Genomic DNA, 18,092 nt, shown 5'->3' with positions numbered 1-18,092 from the left:
ACACTACATATAGCCTGTTGGCCTGCCATTGTACTATATTGCATCTTCAGGTCCTATCTTTATTCTGTTTACCTGTCTGTCTTCCCCATTAGACCTAGTTTCTTGAACACAGAAGCTGTGTACATGGTGGAAAAAGAACATATAAATCATTTATTATAATAAAATATGTTAAATATAACAATAGAGCTATAAACATGGTGCTATGGGAAGGAAGGAGTTACCTAGGACAGCTTCTTCTAAGATTGACAGGAAGCTTAATCTTGATGGATATTTAGGAGCTTGGCGGACACACTAAAGAAGAAAACGGCATTCCAGCTCAAAAAAATAGAACATGCTTGATTTAAAGGTATTAAACAATAAGGCATGAAGGAATTGCCAAGTGTTCCTATGCAGATAGAAGACAGGTACCAGTAAGAATGACGCTGGAGATGAAACTAGAGAAGCAGGCAGGGATGAGATCACAAAGGACAACAGGGAGCCATTTGAAGGTTTTGAGGAAGGAAATACAGTAGTCTCTCTTTATCCACAGGAGGTATGCCCCAAGACACCCAGTGGATGGATGCCTAAAACTGTGGATAGTTTTGAAACTCTAAATATAGTATGCTTTTTCCTATGCATATAAACCTATAACATTTAATTTATAAATTAGGCACAGTAAGAAATTAACAATAGCTAATAAAATAGAAAAATTATAACAATATACTATAATAGAATTATGTGGACCGGACGTGGTGGCTCACGCCTGTAATCCCAGCACTTTAAGAGGCCAGGGCAGGCAGATCGCTTGAGCTCAGGACTTTGAGACCAGCCTGGGCAACATGGCAAAACCTCATCTCTACAGAAAAATACAAAAATTAGCTGAGCATGGTGGTGCACACCTGTAGTCCCAGCTATTCTGGAGGCTGATGTGGGAGAATGGCTTGAGCCCGGGAGATCAAGGATGCAGTGAGCCAAGATCATGCCACTGCACTCCAGCCTGGGCAACAGAGTGAGACCCTTTCTCAAAAAAAAAATATATATATGTGAATATGGTCTCTCTCTCTCAAAATGTATTATTGTGCTGCACCTCAGGTAACTGAAACAGAAAATGAAACCACAGATAAGAGGGCACTGCTGGAGCAAGATATCTGGTAACAGTGTAGAATATACATAGGTGGGTGAGAGACTGAAGACAAGGAGACTGATTGGTAGGCTACAGCAATCACAGGGGTGTTAAATGATGACAGTCTAAACTACGGAAGTAACAGTGTGGGTAATTAGGGGAGAGAGTTGGTACCAAGACTAGAAATACAGGCTGCTTCCAGCCCTTATTAAAATAAGCTAAAAATCTCTTATCTCCCCAAACTCGTTATTTAACCCCACCTAGCCTCAAAGTGAGGACTTTAATACAAGTCCTCACTGAATCACTCAAAAATCTCCTAGGTAGCTTCCTGAATAAGTCTCTCTATCAGAATCTAGGGCTTCCTAAAGTGTGAAGTATACTTCTCAGACTACCTTAACAGAATCTCTGGAGGTGCTAGATAAAAATGCAAACTTCTTGGCCATATCCCAGGCCACTTGAATCACAATCTTCTTGGAGCAGGACAAAATTCGCATTTTCATGTACTTTCCAGTTTGAGAACCATTAGCCTAATCCAGCCTATCCACCTATCGAATTTATTTTTCTTAAACACTGCTTCCATCATGTTACCTCCTTGCTCAAACTAATTTATAATTTGCTGCCTGGACTTCAAGACCATCCTTCAACTTGATTTTTTACTCTTTCCAATATACATTCTTTGTTTCAACAAAGTCAACCTCATCTCTCACTTCCCTCTTCTCTGCCTCCACACACATGGTTTGGTTCTCTTCAGGCCTTTGCATTTAATATTACTTCCAGAATCTGAGAGCTTCTCCACAGTCTCTCCTCCCTAGCCAAACCCCAGCCATCGTAACTAATTATTCCCTGAAAGCCCAATTTAAGTGCAGAAATTTACACAGATTTTTCTCTAATTACTCCAACCTTACTTCTCTCTCCTACTTACGAATTCCTATTACATTTATAGTCAGCATGCATAATTTAAGGTTTGATTATTTCAACACATATCAACTAGGTCCTATCTCATTCTTATTTTCCAGTCATCAGTGCACCTAGAGTAATTCTTGGCATATAATAAGCACTAAATAAATATTCGATTTTTTAAATTATCCTGAAAGGATGATGGCTTTTCCCCCTAGATGTCTCATGAATTTAAAAAAAAAAAGAGTAAGATAATGAAAAGAAGGAATCAATTTTTAAAAGCAAAACAAACAAATACATTCACTATTCTAGATACCTCAGTACTCGGTGATGTTAAAGATAATGTTTCCTACCACCCTGTTCTCTAGAGAGTGCTTAGTCATGAAGATAAGGTAATTACAAACAGCTCTCAATCACAGTACAGGCCACTTTGGGCATGTTATGTAATAGTGTATCATGTAATTATAGCACTGAAATATAGTGCCTTGAATATAAAACCTTTAAATGACAGCCATGGAAAGAACCTTAAAAGATAATTTGAGCTAATCATTTCAATTTATCCATTTAATAATTGAGCCCCAGAGAAATTACATGACTTGCCCAAAGTAGCAAAGCTGATTAGTAGCATCCAACAAAGACAAGCACCCAGGCCTCCCGACTGCATGAAAAGGGTTATTTTCATTACTCTATGTGCTCAGTGATACTGAAATCAAAGTGACATATTTTAATAAGAATTCCCGTTAGCATAAACCAACATTTTAGGATTCTCCTCCTGATAAATTGAGGTAAAACATACAATTTCATCAGAATCATAAAGACTGACACACGCATAATTCCAGAAAAAAAAAAAGGTGAAAACTTCTAAGATAAAATATACAAGCATATTCTAGTTCTAAAACATCTCCCAAAAACCACAGAAAAAATATTTGCCCAGGCTAAATTCTAATCACCTGATCATAACATTCATCTCACTGCTTTGGTAAAATATATACCAAAAGAACCAAACATATAAAATACTGCAAGCAAAAATCACAATTTACAAAACCACAAATTTATATCTAAGGGTAAAATACATCTTTTGTACTCACCGTAACTTTACTTCCAACTATCTGCATGCAGTGGTCAACGAAGAGTGGTTATGGTGTGAAAAAAAACAAACAGCAACAATATTAGTAGTGAGAAGCTTTTCACAGAGGTTAAGTGTTTAGTAAATTAGTAAACAGCTAACCCTATTTATATTTTTGATACTTTAGATATACAGGCTAAAATAGATACATCAATATTAATTTCTACTATGTTTCAAAAAATGTGTAAAGTCTACAGAATAAGGATTCTCAAATAAGTGATAATTACTATTTGAGGATTTTTTTAATGTACTATAATGGGCTTCTCATACAGTATAATCTAAATATCAAGTTATGCAACGTTAAGTGTAATCAGGCATCAGATTTTTTTACCAGCTCATAGCCCCTGAAAAAGTTATCAATAGAAATTTTTTTTCCAATATTGCCTTTTCTTTTCTTTCCTTCTTATGGCAGGTATACTATCAAGGTTGAAATAGGCCAGGCGCGGTGGCTCACGCTTATAATCCCAGCACTTTGGGAGGCCGAGGCGGGCGGATCACGAGGTCAGGAGATCGAGACCACGGTGAAACCCCGTCTCTACTAAAAATACAAAAAAATTAGCCGGGCGTGGTGGCAGGCGCCTGTAGTCCCAGCTACTCGGAGAGCCTGAGGCAGGAGAATGGCGTAAACCCGGGAGGCGGAGCTAGCAGTGAGTCGAGATCGCGCCACTGCACTCCAGCCTGGGTGACAGAGCGAGACTCCGTCTCAAAAAAAAAAAAAAAAAAAGGTTGAAATAGTACACCTTCTTATGGCAGGTATACTGTTAAGGTATTTTAGTATAGAAATGTTACATTTAAAGTCATGCATTAAGTTCAGAAGTAAACTTTAGGTTGAAAACAAATATTTTTTATTGTTATAAATTTAAGGTGTATAATACTGTTTTATATTGTACTTGAAAATTATAAAAAAGATAGATTACTTATTATTCTAGTTTTCTAGGTAATCCTAGCATTTCTATTATAAGATCAGAATTTTCTACATAATGTGAAGACAAAGAAGCATTTTACATCTAAACATGCACATGTTCAGAAGGAGGAAATAGTTCAAAAATTGCAGCTCCAACTGAGCTTTCCTAATGGATAAGTGATAAAAGAATTTCTGAGAGGCAGAATTGTGTTTAAGAAAGCAGGAAGTAAACTCATAGTCCTAAACATAATTTTATGCAAAAATCCAAATATAAATCAAATCACTGTTATCAGATTCCCACACTTGAATATCAAGCAGTGTCCAAAAAACAGCTAAGCCACAATATAAAACCATTAATCCGATAGCAGTTATTACCAAAATGTGTTCTATTTTTCAGTTAGTGCTTTAAAAATAAAAATCAAATTTAACTGAAACCCCAGTAAGAATCCTATGTTGAAAAGGATATCATAAAATACAAAAAGATAATGACAATTTCCAAGTAAATTATTTCAGAAGAATCCATGAATCTCAGAATAGAGAAGTAGCTTTCTTAAATATTCATTCAGTAGACTATTTACAAGCAGTGATTATTTAGTTGGATAAAAGCCTCTTTGGTGCCATTAACAGTCTTCTGAATTAAAAGATATGCTATTGACCTCAATTATTTCCTCCCACCAAAAAGACAGAGGTTGTATTTGTCCCTTGTTTATTTAGCACAGACATGAGACTAACAAAAGAATGTGAGCCTGCGTTAACAATTAAAGCAGGTCTATACTCAGTGAAACAACCAGAATATGGCCCATTTAATGATTCATTTGCATTGCAAAATAACTGCATTTAGCTAAAGCACAAACGGCAATAGATAAGATTTAGTACCCAACAGAAGCTAAGAGAAAATATTTTGGCCATGTCTGGGTTCAACTGTTTGATATATCCAGATCATACCTGGAAAAGACCTGAAAGAGTATCTGATAATGACAAAAGCAAAACCATAATATATGTATACACATACACATATAGATATACTGCAACTTTTAACTACTCATTATACAGGTCAGTCTAACAAATCTGCAGATGTAGCTGGCATCACTATTTTAAATTATTTCCTACTGAGATTAAAAAAAAAAAAAAACCAATGCTGCCTCTCAATGGTTCACATGTCTTAAAAAATATAACTTTACATATTTTAAAATTTCAAAGATTATGATTTAAATTCAAAATAAACCAATCCCTTAACATTCTAGGAATGACACTGGCATTTGACAAACTAATGCTGGGACTTCGGTGAATAACTTTTCCTCATAAATGTCTATATGTGCTGTTAAGTGCCCGTGAGATCCCCTCTAAATTACCAACATCTTGTTTCAGGATTACCAATCGGTAGGACAACTTCTGCAATATTAACAAAGCTTGGTTTTCCATTTTCTGAAAACATATGCTGGTGTTTTGAAAATATAGACTCTTCCAGGTTATTTGTGGTCAAATTATCTACATATACCTATTACTCTACGTCAGATCCATAACTACGCTTCCTACAATGAACAATGGAGGATAAAATGCAGAAAGAAGGTTCTTCTCCATCCCTCTATTTAAAGTTCATTCATCACGGACAGAGTTATTCAAACTTTTTCCTTTAACATTCACACAATTTAACATTCTCTATTATGGGACTTTAAGAAGAAAAAACTAAGCAATAGTTTTTATTATTATCTTATGGTTTCCTTTATAGTTTCCTTTTCCATGCTAACTTTAGCGAAGTTAATCATACAACAAAAGACTCTTGTTTGCTTTAGAAACAAGTTTTGACCACACATTGGTGTAGAGCTTCATTTTATTTTTATGTCCTTACTCAGGAACCCAGGAGCATGATAGACATTTCTATCTAAAATTTGGTTTTAGATCCCATACAAAATGATTAATGCAGGTGTTAAACGGGGAAAATGTACGATTTATGTTTAAATTTAACTACAATTCTCACATGTTTTACATGTGACTATGAAACATTTTTCCACCAGGGACTCTAGCTCTTAACTTTGCTACCTCAAGATGAAAGCTGTGACTAACTAGAAAGCATTTTCATAAAGTAGTGGTAACTATCATGTCTACTCTAAATGCAAACTTTAGTGTTGTGATAATGAAAAGGTCAAAAGATTAGATTATTGTTTGTTACTGAAGGCCAACCCTCTCGCCTTCAAAAGGAAATTATATAACTAATTTTTGCGGTTTTAATGATAGAAAACACAGTACTAATTAATGTCTTTCCAAGATGAGAAAGCTTTAAAAATGCTTGTCAACAGCCTTTCTTCCATCATAGTATCTGGCCCACGAAAAATATTAGCAAAAATACGTATAATCCTGGAAATCTTATCAAAGTGCTGTGCATATTTCAGGTGCTCATATGTACACTGAATGAAACAAATAAGGGCCATTAAGTAGTTCTGATTTTGAGGCTAATGCCTTAAACATAGAATTTTCATGTCTTTTGAGGAACACTGAATTTCCATCTTTTGAATAATGCAATTCAAGTGAGCTCATCTAATATTTATCCAGTTTTTTGCATTTTAATCTTAAAAATCAGTATATAACTTGAAGTGTGCATTTCTTTGGTCACTTGAAGAGGAAATAATATGAGAATAAATGAAAACAAGTTCTGCACAGAAATCATGTAATAATCAAAAGGTCAAGGAATAAGAGCTTCATATAATCATTATATTCAGTCCCACTTACACAAACAACAACAAATGAGTCAGAGACTCTAACAAAATCTTATCATTAAAACCACCACATAATTATTCATATGTTATTATCTGTACTTTGCACTCAGATTCAGTCATATAGATTTACTAGTGTATCAGCCTTTAGGTAGTTGAAAAATAACATTGAATGTACATCCTGCATTTCCTAAAGCATTTTACGGTGAACAATAACTTGAGTGCAAAAATGAGAGGAGATTCATCAGAATTTCAAAGTAAAACCCTATGCATCACCTAATTCTATTGAAAACGACGCTCATGGCAAATTTCACTTATCACTTGAAACATATTTCTGCCCTTGGATACCAGAAGCAAATTAAAAAACATGCTGTTGCTCTGCTATGGCGGAGCTGCAATGTGTTATGTTTAAATAGTTCAGCATTCAGATTTAGCTTGTTTCAAGTACAATACAGAATCAATACAATCGTAGAATTCATGGCAAAATGCATTAGTAATTGCCACTGGAATTGCTGTACTGAAATAGCATTAATAGGATAGCCAAATAACTTTAGAATATATTTTTTCAATGAAGACTTGTTTTCTGCAATGGTCAACTTATGAAATGTAAAACACATGACCTAAATAGTGTACGTGTGTGTACACACATACGTATACACAAAAAATATCACTGTGTGTGTATACATATATATACACACATATACACACATACAGTGATTTTATGAACTCTAGGTATTAAAAGCTTTTTCTTTACAGAAATGTAAAAGATGCATTTTGCTATTTCAAAAATACAATTTTTTCTTACCAAAAAAAAAAAAAAATCAAAGCTTAAGACTATATTTGGAAGTGCATTAGGAAGTGAACAGAGCAAAATACTCCACTGAAACACAAAGTTTCCTAATAATAAAAAGTCCTTTCAATGAACTTTACTTTCAAGTCTTGGGACTCACAGATTTGATTATAGCTCCTATTAGGTGACATCCTTTACATTAAACGAAGCTATACAATAGCAATTATGAGGCAGCTTAGTTTGCATCATATAAAATTATGAAAAAAGCTAACTGCAAATTAAAAAATACTGCTAAAAGTTTCATGCAAGTAGACACCAAACATGTAGCTTTAATGTAAACTTAAGCTTTGACTATACTAAGTTGTACCTTCTTCAAAATCCGAAATTTTCATCTAACAAACCACATTTTGAGCAGAATATCTGCAAAATGCAGTCGATTTTTAGTATGTACACAAAAGCTCAGGACTGGACTGGATTACCTCAGAGCTTTGTATCCTTTGTCTTGCTTGTAATAATGGAAACGTCCCATTTCTAATGATGAATAGTTTAAAAATATATACTTAATATTAAATGTGTAACATATATAAATTGTTTTCTGAACAGTCTATATGAGTACAATGAGGTAATCTGAAGAGCTGAGGTTTGTTTATTTTTAAGCAGAATGATGCTAAGCTCATTGCTTATTCTGTTGGTGCTAGAAAAATCTCCCTACTTACAGATTTGGCAGTGGCAGAAATATACTGGACAACCATCTCACGTTTGGTGGTAAAATCTTTGTTTCGTAAAGGAGCTTTTTTTTCTTCGTTAAGGTTCATGTCCTCCTGTAAGAAATAATATTTACTGTGAGCATTGATAAATTTCCACTTAAGAGCTTCAAAAGTGATTAATAAAGATTAATAATTTCTATGTCTTAAAATACTAATTGATGTGGTGACTAATGTCAAAAATCCTTTTTTGGGATACTTCGCTGTTATTTTTCACTCTAGATACCACAGTTTTGTGTAAATTGTACCATGTATTCATGGTTCACATCTCTACCTAGCCAACTACTGAGCAGAAAGAAAAAAATATTTCTAAAACTATTCCACAGAATAAACTGGCAGTTTATAACATAGATATACATGATATCTATGCTAACAAAGCTCTTTATTTATCTTGATAGCAAACACACACACAAAATGCTGTTTGGCATATGCTCCCTTAGGATCGTTATTACCTGGGAAAGCAAATATAATTTGCCAATTGGCAGGGTCTATATATCTATATGTCACTGAAGAAGGTTCACAAGAAGTTGTTGGATTTGGAAAAGAAAAAAAAGCAGAAACAGTTAGCTGTATTGCGGTAATAAATGTCACTCATTAGAAGGAAAAGTATTAAGTTACAAGAACACATTGTTTTGAGGTTCAATAAACTTTAATTCAGTTGGAAATCTACCTTTATTTTGTGATATATACACTTATAACACTTGATTAGACAAATTGTTTTTCTTCATTTTGAAATTCATGGTAATCCTTGTGACATATGAAGACCCCTTGACAAGGTCACAGAACCAAGCTGGAAATGACTGTGCTTCAAAATGCAACACCAAATGAAAAGTCAATCTATAGGTGAAAATGGTTATAAATCATATGTCTGATATAGATGTGTACCCAGATATACAAAGAACTTTTACAACTCAATAATAAAAAGACAAGAGTCCAGTAACAAATGAGCAAAACACTTGAACAGACATTTTTCTAAAGAAGATATACAGGCCAGGCACAGTGGCTCACGCCTGTAATCCCAGCACTTTGGGAGGCCAAGGCGGGTGGATCATGAGGTCAGGAGATCGAGACCATCCTGGCTAACATGGTGAAACCCCATCTCTACTGAAAATACAAAAAATTAGCCAGGCCTGGTGGCGGGCGCCTGTAGTCCCAGCTACTCGGGAAGCTGAGGCAGGAGAATGGCGTAAACCCAGGAGGCAGAGCTTGCAGTGAGCTGAGATCACACCACTGCACTCCAGCCTGGGCGACAGAGCAAGACTCCAACAACAACAACAACAAAAAGATACACAAATGGCCAATAAGCACAGGAAAAGATATTCAACATCATTAGTCAGTAGGAAAATGCAAATCAAAACCACAATGAGATACTACTTCACTTCTACTAGGGATAGCTAGAAAAAAAGAGGAAAATAATAAATTTTGGCAACAAATTGAAAAAATTGGAACCCTCACACATTGCTGGTGGGAAAGAGAAATGATATAACCACTTTGGAAAACAGTCTGGCAGTTCCTACAAAAGTTAAACAGATTTATCTACCATATGACCCAGCTTACATACCTAAGCAAAATGAAAACATATGTCCATACAAAAACTTGCACACGAATGTTCACAGCAGCATTATTGATAATAGCCAAGGAGTAGAAACAATCCAAACATCCATCAATTGATGAATGGATAAACAAAATGTGGCATATCATACAATGAAATATTATTCAGCTCTAAAAAGGAATAAAGTGCTGATACATGCTATAACCTGGATGAATCTTGAAATCACATTATGCTAAGTGAAAGAAGCATTATAAAAGACCATATATTCTATGATTCTATTCATATTAAATGTCCCAAATAGGCAAATTTATAGGAACAAAATATAAATTAGAGGTTGCCAGGGCCAGGGGAGAAGAGGAGGGAGTTTGGATTCTGACTGATTATGGGTATCGTGTTTCTTTATGGGGTGATACAACTGTTCTCAAAGTTGTTGTGCTAGTTTCACGCTCTGAATAAAAAAAAAAAAAAAAAAAAACTATGAATTTGGCCACGCACAGTGGCTCACGCCTATAATCCTAGCACTTTGGGAGGCCCAAGAAGGAGGATCACTTGAGCCCAGGAGTTTGAGACCAGCCTGGGTAACACGGCAAGACCTCGCTTCTACAAAAACTTTTAAAAAATTAGCTGGACGTGGTGGTGTGCACCTGCAGTCCCAGCTACTTGGGAGGCTGAGGCAGGAGGGTCACTTGAGACCAGGAGGTGGAGGCTGCAGTGAGCTGTGTTTCTGTCACTGCACTCCAGCCTGGAAATCAGAGCAAGACCCTGTCTCCAAAAAAAAAAAAGGAAGAAAGAAAGAAAAAGAAAAAAAAAAGCACATTGTAAAAGGGTGAATTTTATGGTATGTGAATCATATCTAAATTTTTTAAGAAAAAGAATCAGTATTTTTATCCCTTTACTCTTACAGAAATTCTGAGCATTCTATTTTTTTTTTTTGATAAAGTAAACTAACTGGCGAAGAACAGTATCAATGTTATTTTATTTTATTTTATTTTATTTATTTTATTTTATTTTTTGAGACGGAGTTTCCCTCTGTCACCCAGGCTGAAGTGCAGTGGCACGATCTCGGCACACTGCAAGCTCCACCTCCCAGGTTCAAGTGATTCTCCTGCCTCAGCCTCCTGAGTAGCTGGGACTACAGGCGCCCACCACCATGCCCGGTTATTTTTTGTATTTTTAGTAGAGACGGCGTTTCACCATGTTAGCCAGGATGGTCTCGATCTCCTGATCTCATGATCCGCCCGCCTCGACCTCCCAAAGTGCTGGGATTACAGGTGTGAGCCACCACGCCCGGCATCAAAGTTATTTTAAAGATGCATATGTGAGAATGTGAAAGACAATCCTCAAAAGTAGACAAATTGCATCTATCTATTGAATAGTAACTTTGTTGACAGCAAAAATCTGTATTTGCCACCAGTGCAGCAACTCCTATGATGATTCATTCATAGTCAATACCTATAAATTTTGTGTATATATACATGACCTCTCTTCCTAATTACCTGGATCACTGTCTCTATCCCCACTTTTCTATCTAATGTTGTTTCTCATTTGGATATTTTACTTGTTAATGACTTACTAGAAGGCAGAAGACATCTTTTTCCTCTCTCTCTCTCATAGGCTCTGGCATTGTTGAATCAAAGTAGAATCATAGAAACTACGTTGGATAGCACTTATGATGTGGTCCACAGATGCTCATCTATGTTCTGTATCTATTTCCTTTTTTTTATTTTTTTTTTTTTTGAGGTGGAGACTTGCTCTGTTGCCCAGGCTGGAGTGCAGTGGCCTGATCTCGGCTCACTGCAACCTCCGCTTCCCAAGTTCAAGCGATTCTCCTGCCTCAGCCTCCCAAGTAGATGGGATTACAGGCACGCACCACCACACCCAGCTAATTTTTTTGTATTTTTAGAGACGGGGTTTCGCCATGTTGGCCGGGGTGGTCTCAAACTCCTGGCCTCAAGTGATCCACCCGCCTCGGCCTCCCAAAGTGCTGGGATTACAAGTGCGAGCCACCACACCCAGCGTATGTATCTATTTCAACTGACAGGGAACTCCCTACCTCCTCAGACAGCCCCACTCATCTTAGGGTAGTTTAATTTTTGCCAAATTTTTCCTTCGATGACTGGACATGAAATATGTACAACAAAATAATATGTGTTAAAGTGGGTGGCATGACCTTTTTTCTTCTCTACTTTTAAAATTCTGAATCACTTATTTACTGAACACATACTACACACCAGAAACTATGCTAGGCTATCTAATCTGGTAGACTGTTTTCATACTCAAATTAAATATTATTTATAAAGCACTTAGAACAATGCCTGATACTTAGTAAATGCTATATATGTTTGTTGAATAAATAATTTACGGTCTAGTAGTAACAAATAATTCTAACTGAGGCATGTATCAGATTCTTTGGAAACACAGGGCAGATGGAAAGGTCAGAGAAGTCTTCACCAGGTTGTGGGTCTCAAAGGATGAAAAAAATCTGACTGGAAGGAGGGAGACTGGTCAGGAAACTCTAGTGGTCAGGTGTCATTTTTTGCTGCCCAACATCACTTGAACATACCCTCTACAATTTAACACATCCTCACGTTGTCAGTCCCACCTGACAAAGGTAGAATTCATCAAAGCTATATTTGTCAGTCTCCCTTTCAACTAGAGTGCAGGCATGTGGCTTAGTCTCCACCAACACATTGCATGTATAGGAGGTGTAGATTTAGAAGTGAACTATGTGAGGAAGCAGGCCACAAATAGGCCATCCATTTTGCTGATGTAGGTGGCAACAGAGGTGATGTTGTTACAGAACTGATGGCATTAACTGTGTCTTTTTCATTAAGACATTTTGATCAAATGGTTCTGGGATAAGAGCTCCTTAATTGGAACTGTATTTCAGTTGTGTGGTTCTGGAAGTTATTCCTATAGTTATCTAGAGCCTGTTTCTGCAACTCTGTTAATTCAAGAACTACCTAATATCCTCTAAAATTATGTTCTATTTAAACCTGCCAGAGTGGATTTTTCTTATTGTTCAATAATTTGGGCTGAAGTAATTTAAGTGACTAGAGATAAGAGTTGAACTAAGAAGAAATGTCAGATTGGACAGAAGGAAATTAATTCAAGAGCCACATAAATGTTATTTGAAGACCACATTCCTTCTTTCAGGCTAAAGTACTCAACTTATCTTCATGTAACATGGGTTGGTGTCCACATCTCTCTCTCAAATACTCTGTGGTTTAACAAACGCAAGGAAGGAAAGAATGTCCACCTCCCTCACCTTGAAATACTTACACCTCTATTAATTCACCCTCTTGATTTTATTATCTTACTGGCCAAGTACATCATTCTGCTGACTCATATTGTTTTTGTTTTCATCAAAATCCCTATGTTCTGCTCACATATGCTGGGCTATGTCTCTATTGCCTAAAAAAATTCCGGTTAAATTTCAGTCACCTGTAAATGTGGTTATCATCAATCCGCATCCTCCAAGTAGAATCAACTCTGGAACGCTGATAAGATTAAGTGTCTGTATTTCTATACTTCACAGCCTGGCCTAAGAGTGTGGTAGCGTCACCTTTTGCAGTCTCTAGGTAGAGTGTTTCTCTGCTTCCAGTGACATTTCTACATTACCGTGTGCCCATTCAGTTTTTAATGGCACACACTGCTGATATCATGCCATCACAGAATTATTTTGTAGGGAGGCAGGCAGGACAATAAGAGCAATGTAAGATTATGCACCTCTGAGGAATGTTGTCAAGACTGGGTGTGATCATGCATGACAAGCCTGGTGTATATTAACTAGCTTTCAAAGAATGCTAGCTATTAGCGATATCACCTCCCAACCTCAGTCTTTTAACCGCTTTTCATCTTACCCCTTAAATTTTAATAAAGTTAGGTTGTTTGTAGTTTTGCTACATAAACTGTGTTGTTACACACTCATTATTTTGCTCATGATGCTGTTCTCCCTGCCTGAAATGTGGTCATCTTTACCATCTTCTCCATCTGTTAATGCCCATCCTTGCCCCCTCCAAATTCACATCTGGCTATTATACTTCAGGACTATGCTCAACCACTAATTTTTCAGGAAGATTTCTCCTAAAGCACCTGATTTGAAAATAATTACCCTTATCCTATTCTTCCATATTAATTCCTTATGTGTCACTTACATTGAAATTATGCGATAAATCTATCTCTCCTAAACTCGAAGCTGAGAATAGGAACTTACTTATCTTTGTACTCCTAGCAAAGAGCATAATTCCTGGAATGCAGTAAACATTTAATAAATATTTGTTGAACCAATGTGATATTTAAGACCTTTTCTTTAAATATATTAACTTGCTTTAGAATCAGCAATAGTTTTTTATACTTATAAATTTGCGGCATAGGTTAATTGGAAATGAGTATCATTCATGTGAAGATACCATAATGACTCATTTTATTCTACAGAAATAAGATACATTCTACTAATTAGGCAGCTAACACTTCCAAATCATTAACTCCAGATCTATAATACAATAATAAAGCTAAATAGAGCAATATTCATAATTCAATATTAACTCTAAACAGTGTAATTGAATATGAGACTATTTCTAAACATACTGATTTCTTATGCTATTCAAAACAAAAGCAAGCTTTTAGCATGTTTAACATTTGATATATCTATAATACATGAGAAAAAATGTAGTATTTTGTGGTTTTAAAAAACACTGTTTGAAGTCTAGCTGACCATTTATAATGTTACTTTTATTATTTTTCTTTATTATTATTACTATTTTTTTTGAGACAGAGTCTCGCTCTTTCACCCAGGCTGGAGTGCAGTGGCGAGATCTCGGCTCACTGCAGGCTCCGCCTCCCGGGTTCACACCATTCTCCTGCCTCAGCCTCCCGAGTAGCTGGGACTACAGGTGCCCGCCACCATACCCGGCTAATTTTTTGTATTTTTAGTAGAGACTGGGTTTCACCGTGTTAGCCAGGATGGTCTCGATCTCCTGACCTCGTGATCCACCCCCTCGGCCTCCCAAAGTGCTGGAATTACAGGCTTGAGCCACCACGCCCAGCCTATAATGTTTTTAAAGCCACATTTGTAAATACTAAACCATTTTTTTATGCTTCTCATATGCCATGATACAATTTCCTATTATAGACAAATTCCTTCACTTCAGCAAACATTACATTCTTAAAGTTATTACTGAGAAGCCATATAAGAATAGGATCAAATGAGAAGGTCAAAAGTTGAACCAGCTGCCTATTGATTCATTTGTATTCTCATTCATTCATTCTTCAATTCTCAGTCATTCGTCATTTTTCTCTGCAATAATTAGAATGTTATACTCAAATCCAGTACCTTAGCGATACTTTGTAAACTTAATGATATGTTTAGAAGCTTCTCGTGAATTTTCTTTAATAACAACTGACAAAAGGTACCATGGCATTAGAGAAACACTTGGTAAAAGCAGCTGAAACAATCCATGCAAAACAACATGGCAGGAAGCTGAAGTACATTTCTTTGTCAGCAAATACTGACGTATCAGAAGACACATATAGATCATTACTGAAAATTTGCTAAAGCAAGTATTTAAGCAATTAGTGTAGGAGGTTTACTATGCAGTTGGATAAAAATATAGCCTTTTTAAAAACATCTCACCTTATAATATTTGCTAGATTGTTTCTATAATGACATATATAAACTACTTTTCTTTGACTCACCAATAGAACAATTTAACAGAGAAAACACATAACCAAAATAAATGATTTATTTAATAAAAAGAGGTTTTGTGGAAAAACTATGAGGGAAGGATTCCTGAGTCAGGTAAACCCACATGTAAAATTCAAGGCCATTGCAAGAAGTTGAAACTGAAGTATACAGAGTACTACATAGAGTCAAGAAGATTGTTCTTCTTTAAATAAAAGCAAGATATTTCAAATACAATAAAATATTTACAATATTTTGAAATGAAATAGGTAGTTAACATGAAAACCAGAGATATTTCTGGTTATTTCAAGATAAAGTATTTTAAAACTGTCGAAATTGCCAGGCACAGTGTCATGCCTGTAATCCCAGCACTCTGGGAGGCCAACGTGGGCAGATCACCTGAGGTCAGGAGTTCAAGACCAGCCTGGCCAACATGGCAAAACCCCATCTCTACTAAAAATACAAAAATTAGCCAGGCATGGTGGTGGGCACCTGTAATCCCAGCTACTCAGGAGGCTGAGGCAAGAGAATCGCTTGAACCCAGGAGGCAAAGGGTGCAGTGAGCAGAGATCGCGCAGCTGCACTCCAGCCTGGGTGACAGAGTGAGTCTCCATCTCAAAAAACAAAAAAAAACAAACTTGAAATATAGCATGAGTTAGGCATTTTTCATTTACGAAAAGAGAAGAAATTCCTTGACGTTTTAACAATTAGTAAGAAAGTAACTCCTTTTCAAACCTACTTTACTGGAAAAGCCACACAGACCCAACTTCCAAGTCAGTCCCCTTCACCCTTGCTTGAATTACTTCCTCTTTCTTCCTGGTGTTAGATGTACTGTCTGGAACAGGCATGAGTACACAAACATGAGGATGAGGGTCTACACATTACTAATGTAGAAGAAAAAATGGAAAGAGCCCATCTTCCCCATGGCACTTGTTGAAGACCCATTTATTAAAGTCCAATTTAAACCCATTTATTTAGAAACATAAAAATGCAACACTCCAGATTAGTTGAAAGAATAACTGGCTGTCATCAAGTAAGACAGGAATTTACTAGTCATGGTTCAGCAGGAAATCTTTGCTTGATTCATGGATCGGTCTGATAAAAGTTAATACTACAATTTAGTAAGTTGCTAATGGTGCACTTGTTCCATTTGGACCTACAAATCTTTGTCAGATTTATGTTTCAATTATGAGAGAAATTAAACCAAATATCAAAATAAAATGAACTTGGAGCTAAACTTTCTAATTACCGCCTATTTTTAAGCAAGACATAAAAAAATGACATAGTGACACTGTTCTCACTAAAAAGTTATTAATCATGACAGCAAAGACTTGTATGATTAAGAAATAAACTAATTTTAAATCATTTTAAAATCTTTTTCGTTTTTCTCATTTTTACTGTGTATATTTTATAATGTACATATTAATATTAGTACATACGTGCATGTATATAATGTTTAAAATATATTAGGGCTACTTACTCAAACACATATGTGTGTGTATATATATATATATATATATATATATATATATATATGTATTTTTTTTTTTTTTTCTGATGGGGTAGGAAATAAAAGGTTTAGAGACTCTTGGACTAGTCCAGAGGTTGGCAAACTTTTTCTGTAAATTGCCAGACAGTAAATATTTTAGGTTTTGCAGACCATATAATCTTTGTCTCAACTACTCAACTCTACTGTAGCACAAAGGAGCTATAGACAATACATAAACAAATGGGCGTGGATACATTCAACAAAACTTTATTTGTGGACACTGAAATTCATATAACTTTCATGTGCCCTGAAACAGTCTTTTTTGGGTAACAATTTAAAAATATAAAACCATTCTTAGTTAGCAGGATATACAAAATAAAAACCTTGTGGCAGGGATAGTACCTTTGACATCTTTATGTCTGCTGTACCCAACAAAAGTATCTGGCATTCAGTAGAGAGTTGTCAAATAAACTTAACCACGACACAGACATTTGTCTTTTCTTTTTCTTTTATAACTCCACCTTATGTTCCAGTATATCACCCTTGCCAGAACATAAGCTCCTTGATGGTAGGGATTTTCTTTAAGTTGTTCACTGCTCTCTTCTCAGACCTTAAAACAGTATTGGGCATACGGAAGGCATGGGACTTTGACGAACTAAACTGTTCAAATTTTGAGAACATTCATGCCAAAAAATAAAGACGGATAGGTAATTCAGAAGTAACACTGGGTTTCACAGTGTATTTAGGTGGTATTCTCTGCTTCCATCCTGAGCCCCTGCACAGGGCTAAGTTCCCACAGTAGCCTATTCACAGCTATCTTAGTGCTATAGAAATAATTTATTTACTTTTCTCCCTGAGTAAATGCTGAGCTCTCTGAGGGTAAGGGAGGTGTTGCATTCATCTTTACACTTCCAACATGTAGCATCCTACCTGGCACATTGCACATATCAATAAATAGTTGCTTAAATACACTCATGCAAATAAATACTAGTAGAATCCTTCAAAACAGAAGAAATATTTTTGAAAGCATTTCTCTGTACAAACCAAGAACAGAGGCAAGTTTTTAAATAATCA

The 18,092-nt window shown here is 35.9% G+C and overlaps 1 protein-coding gene across 1 annotated transcript in view; it reads right to left on the bottom strand.

The window, feature by feature from the left end:
* DIAPH2 (diaphanous related formin 2) overlaps positions 1–18,092 on the bottom strand; it is a 938,691-nt gene that overhangs the window by 856,493 nt on the left and 64,106 nt on the right. Inside the window, exon 4 of the mRNA XM_003274986.3 lies at positions 8,247–8,351. Coding sequence (XP_003275034.2) covers positions 8,247–8,351 — 105 coding nt within the window. The remainder of the gene's footprint in view (positions 1–8,246; positions 8,352–18,092) is intronic.

The sequence above is a fragment of the Nomascus leucogenys genome, chromosome X, assembly GCF_006542625.1.
Source record: "Nomascus leucogenys isolate Asia chromosome X, Asia_NLE_v1, whole genome shotgun sequence".
NCBI classification, from domain to species: Eukaryota; Metazoa; Chordata; class Mammalia; order Primates; family Hylobatidae; genus Nomascus; species Nomascus leucogenys.
This window is presented reverse-complemented; position numbering and strand designations above follow the sequence as displayed.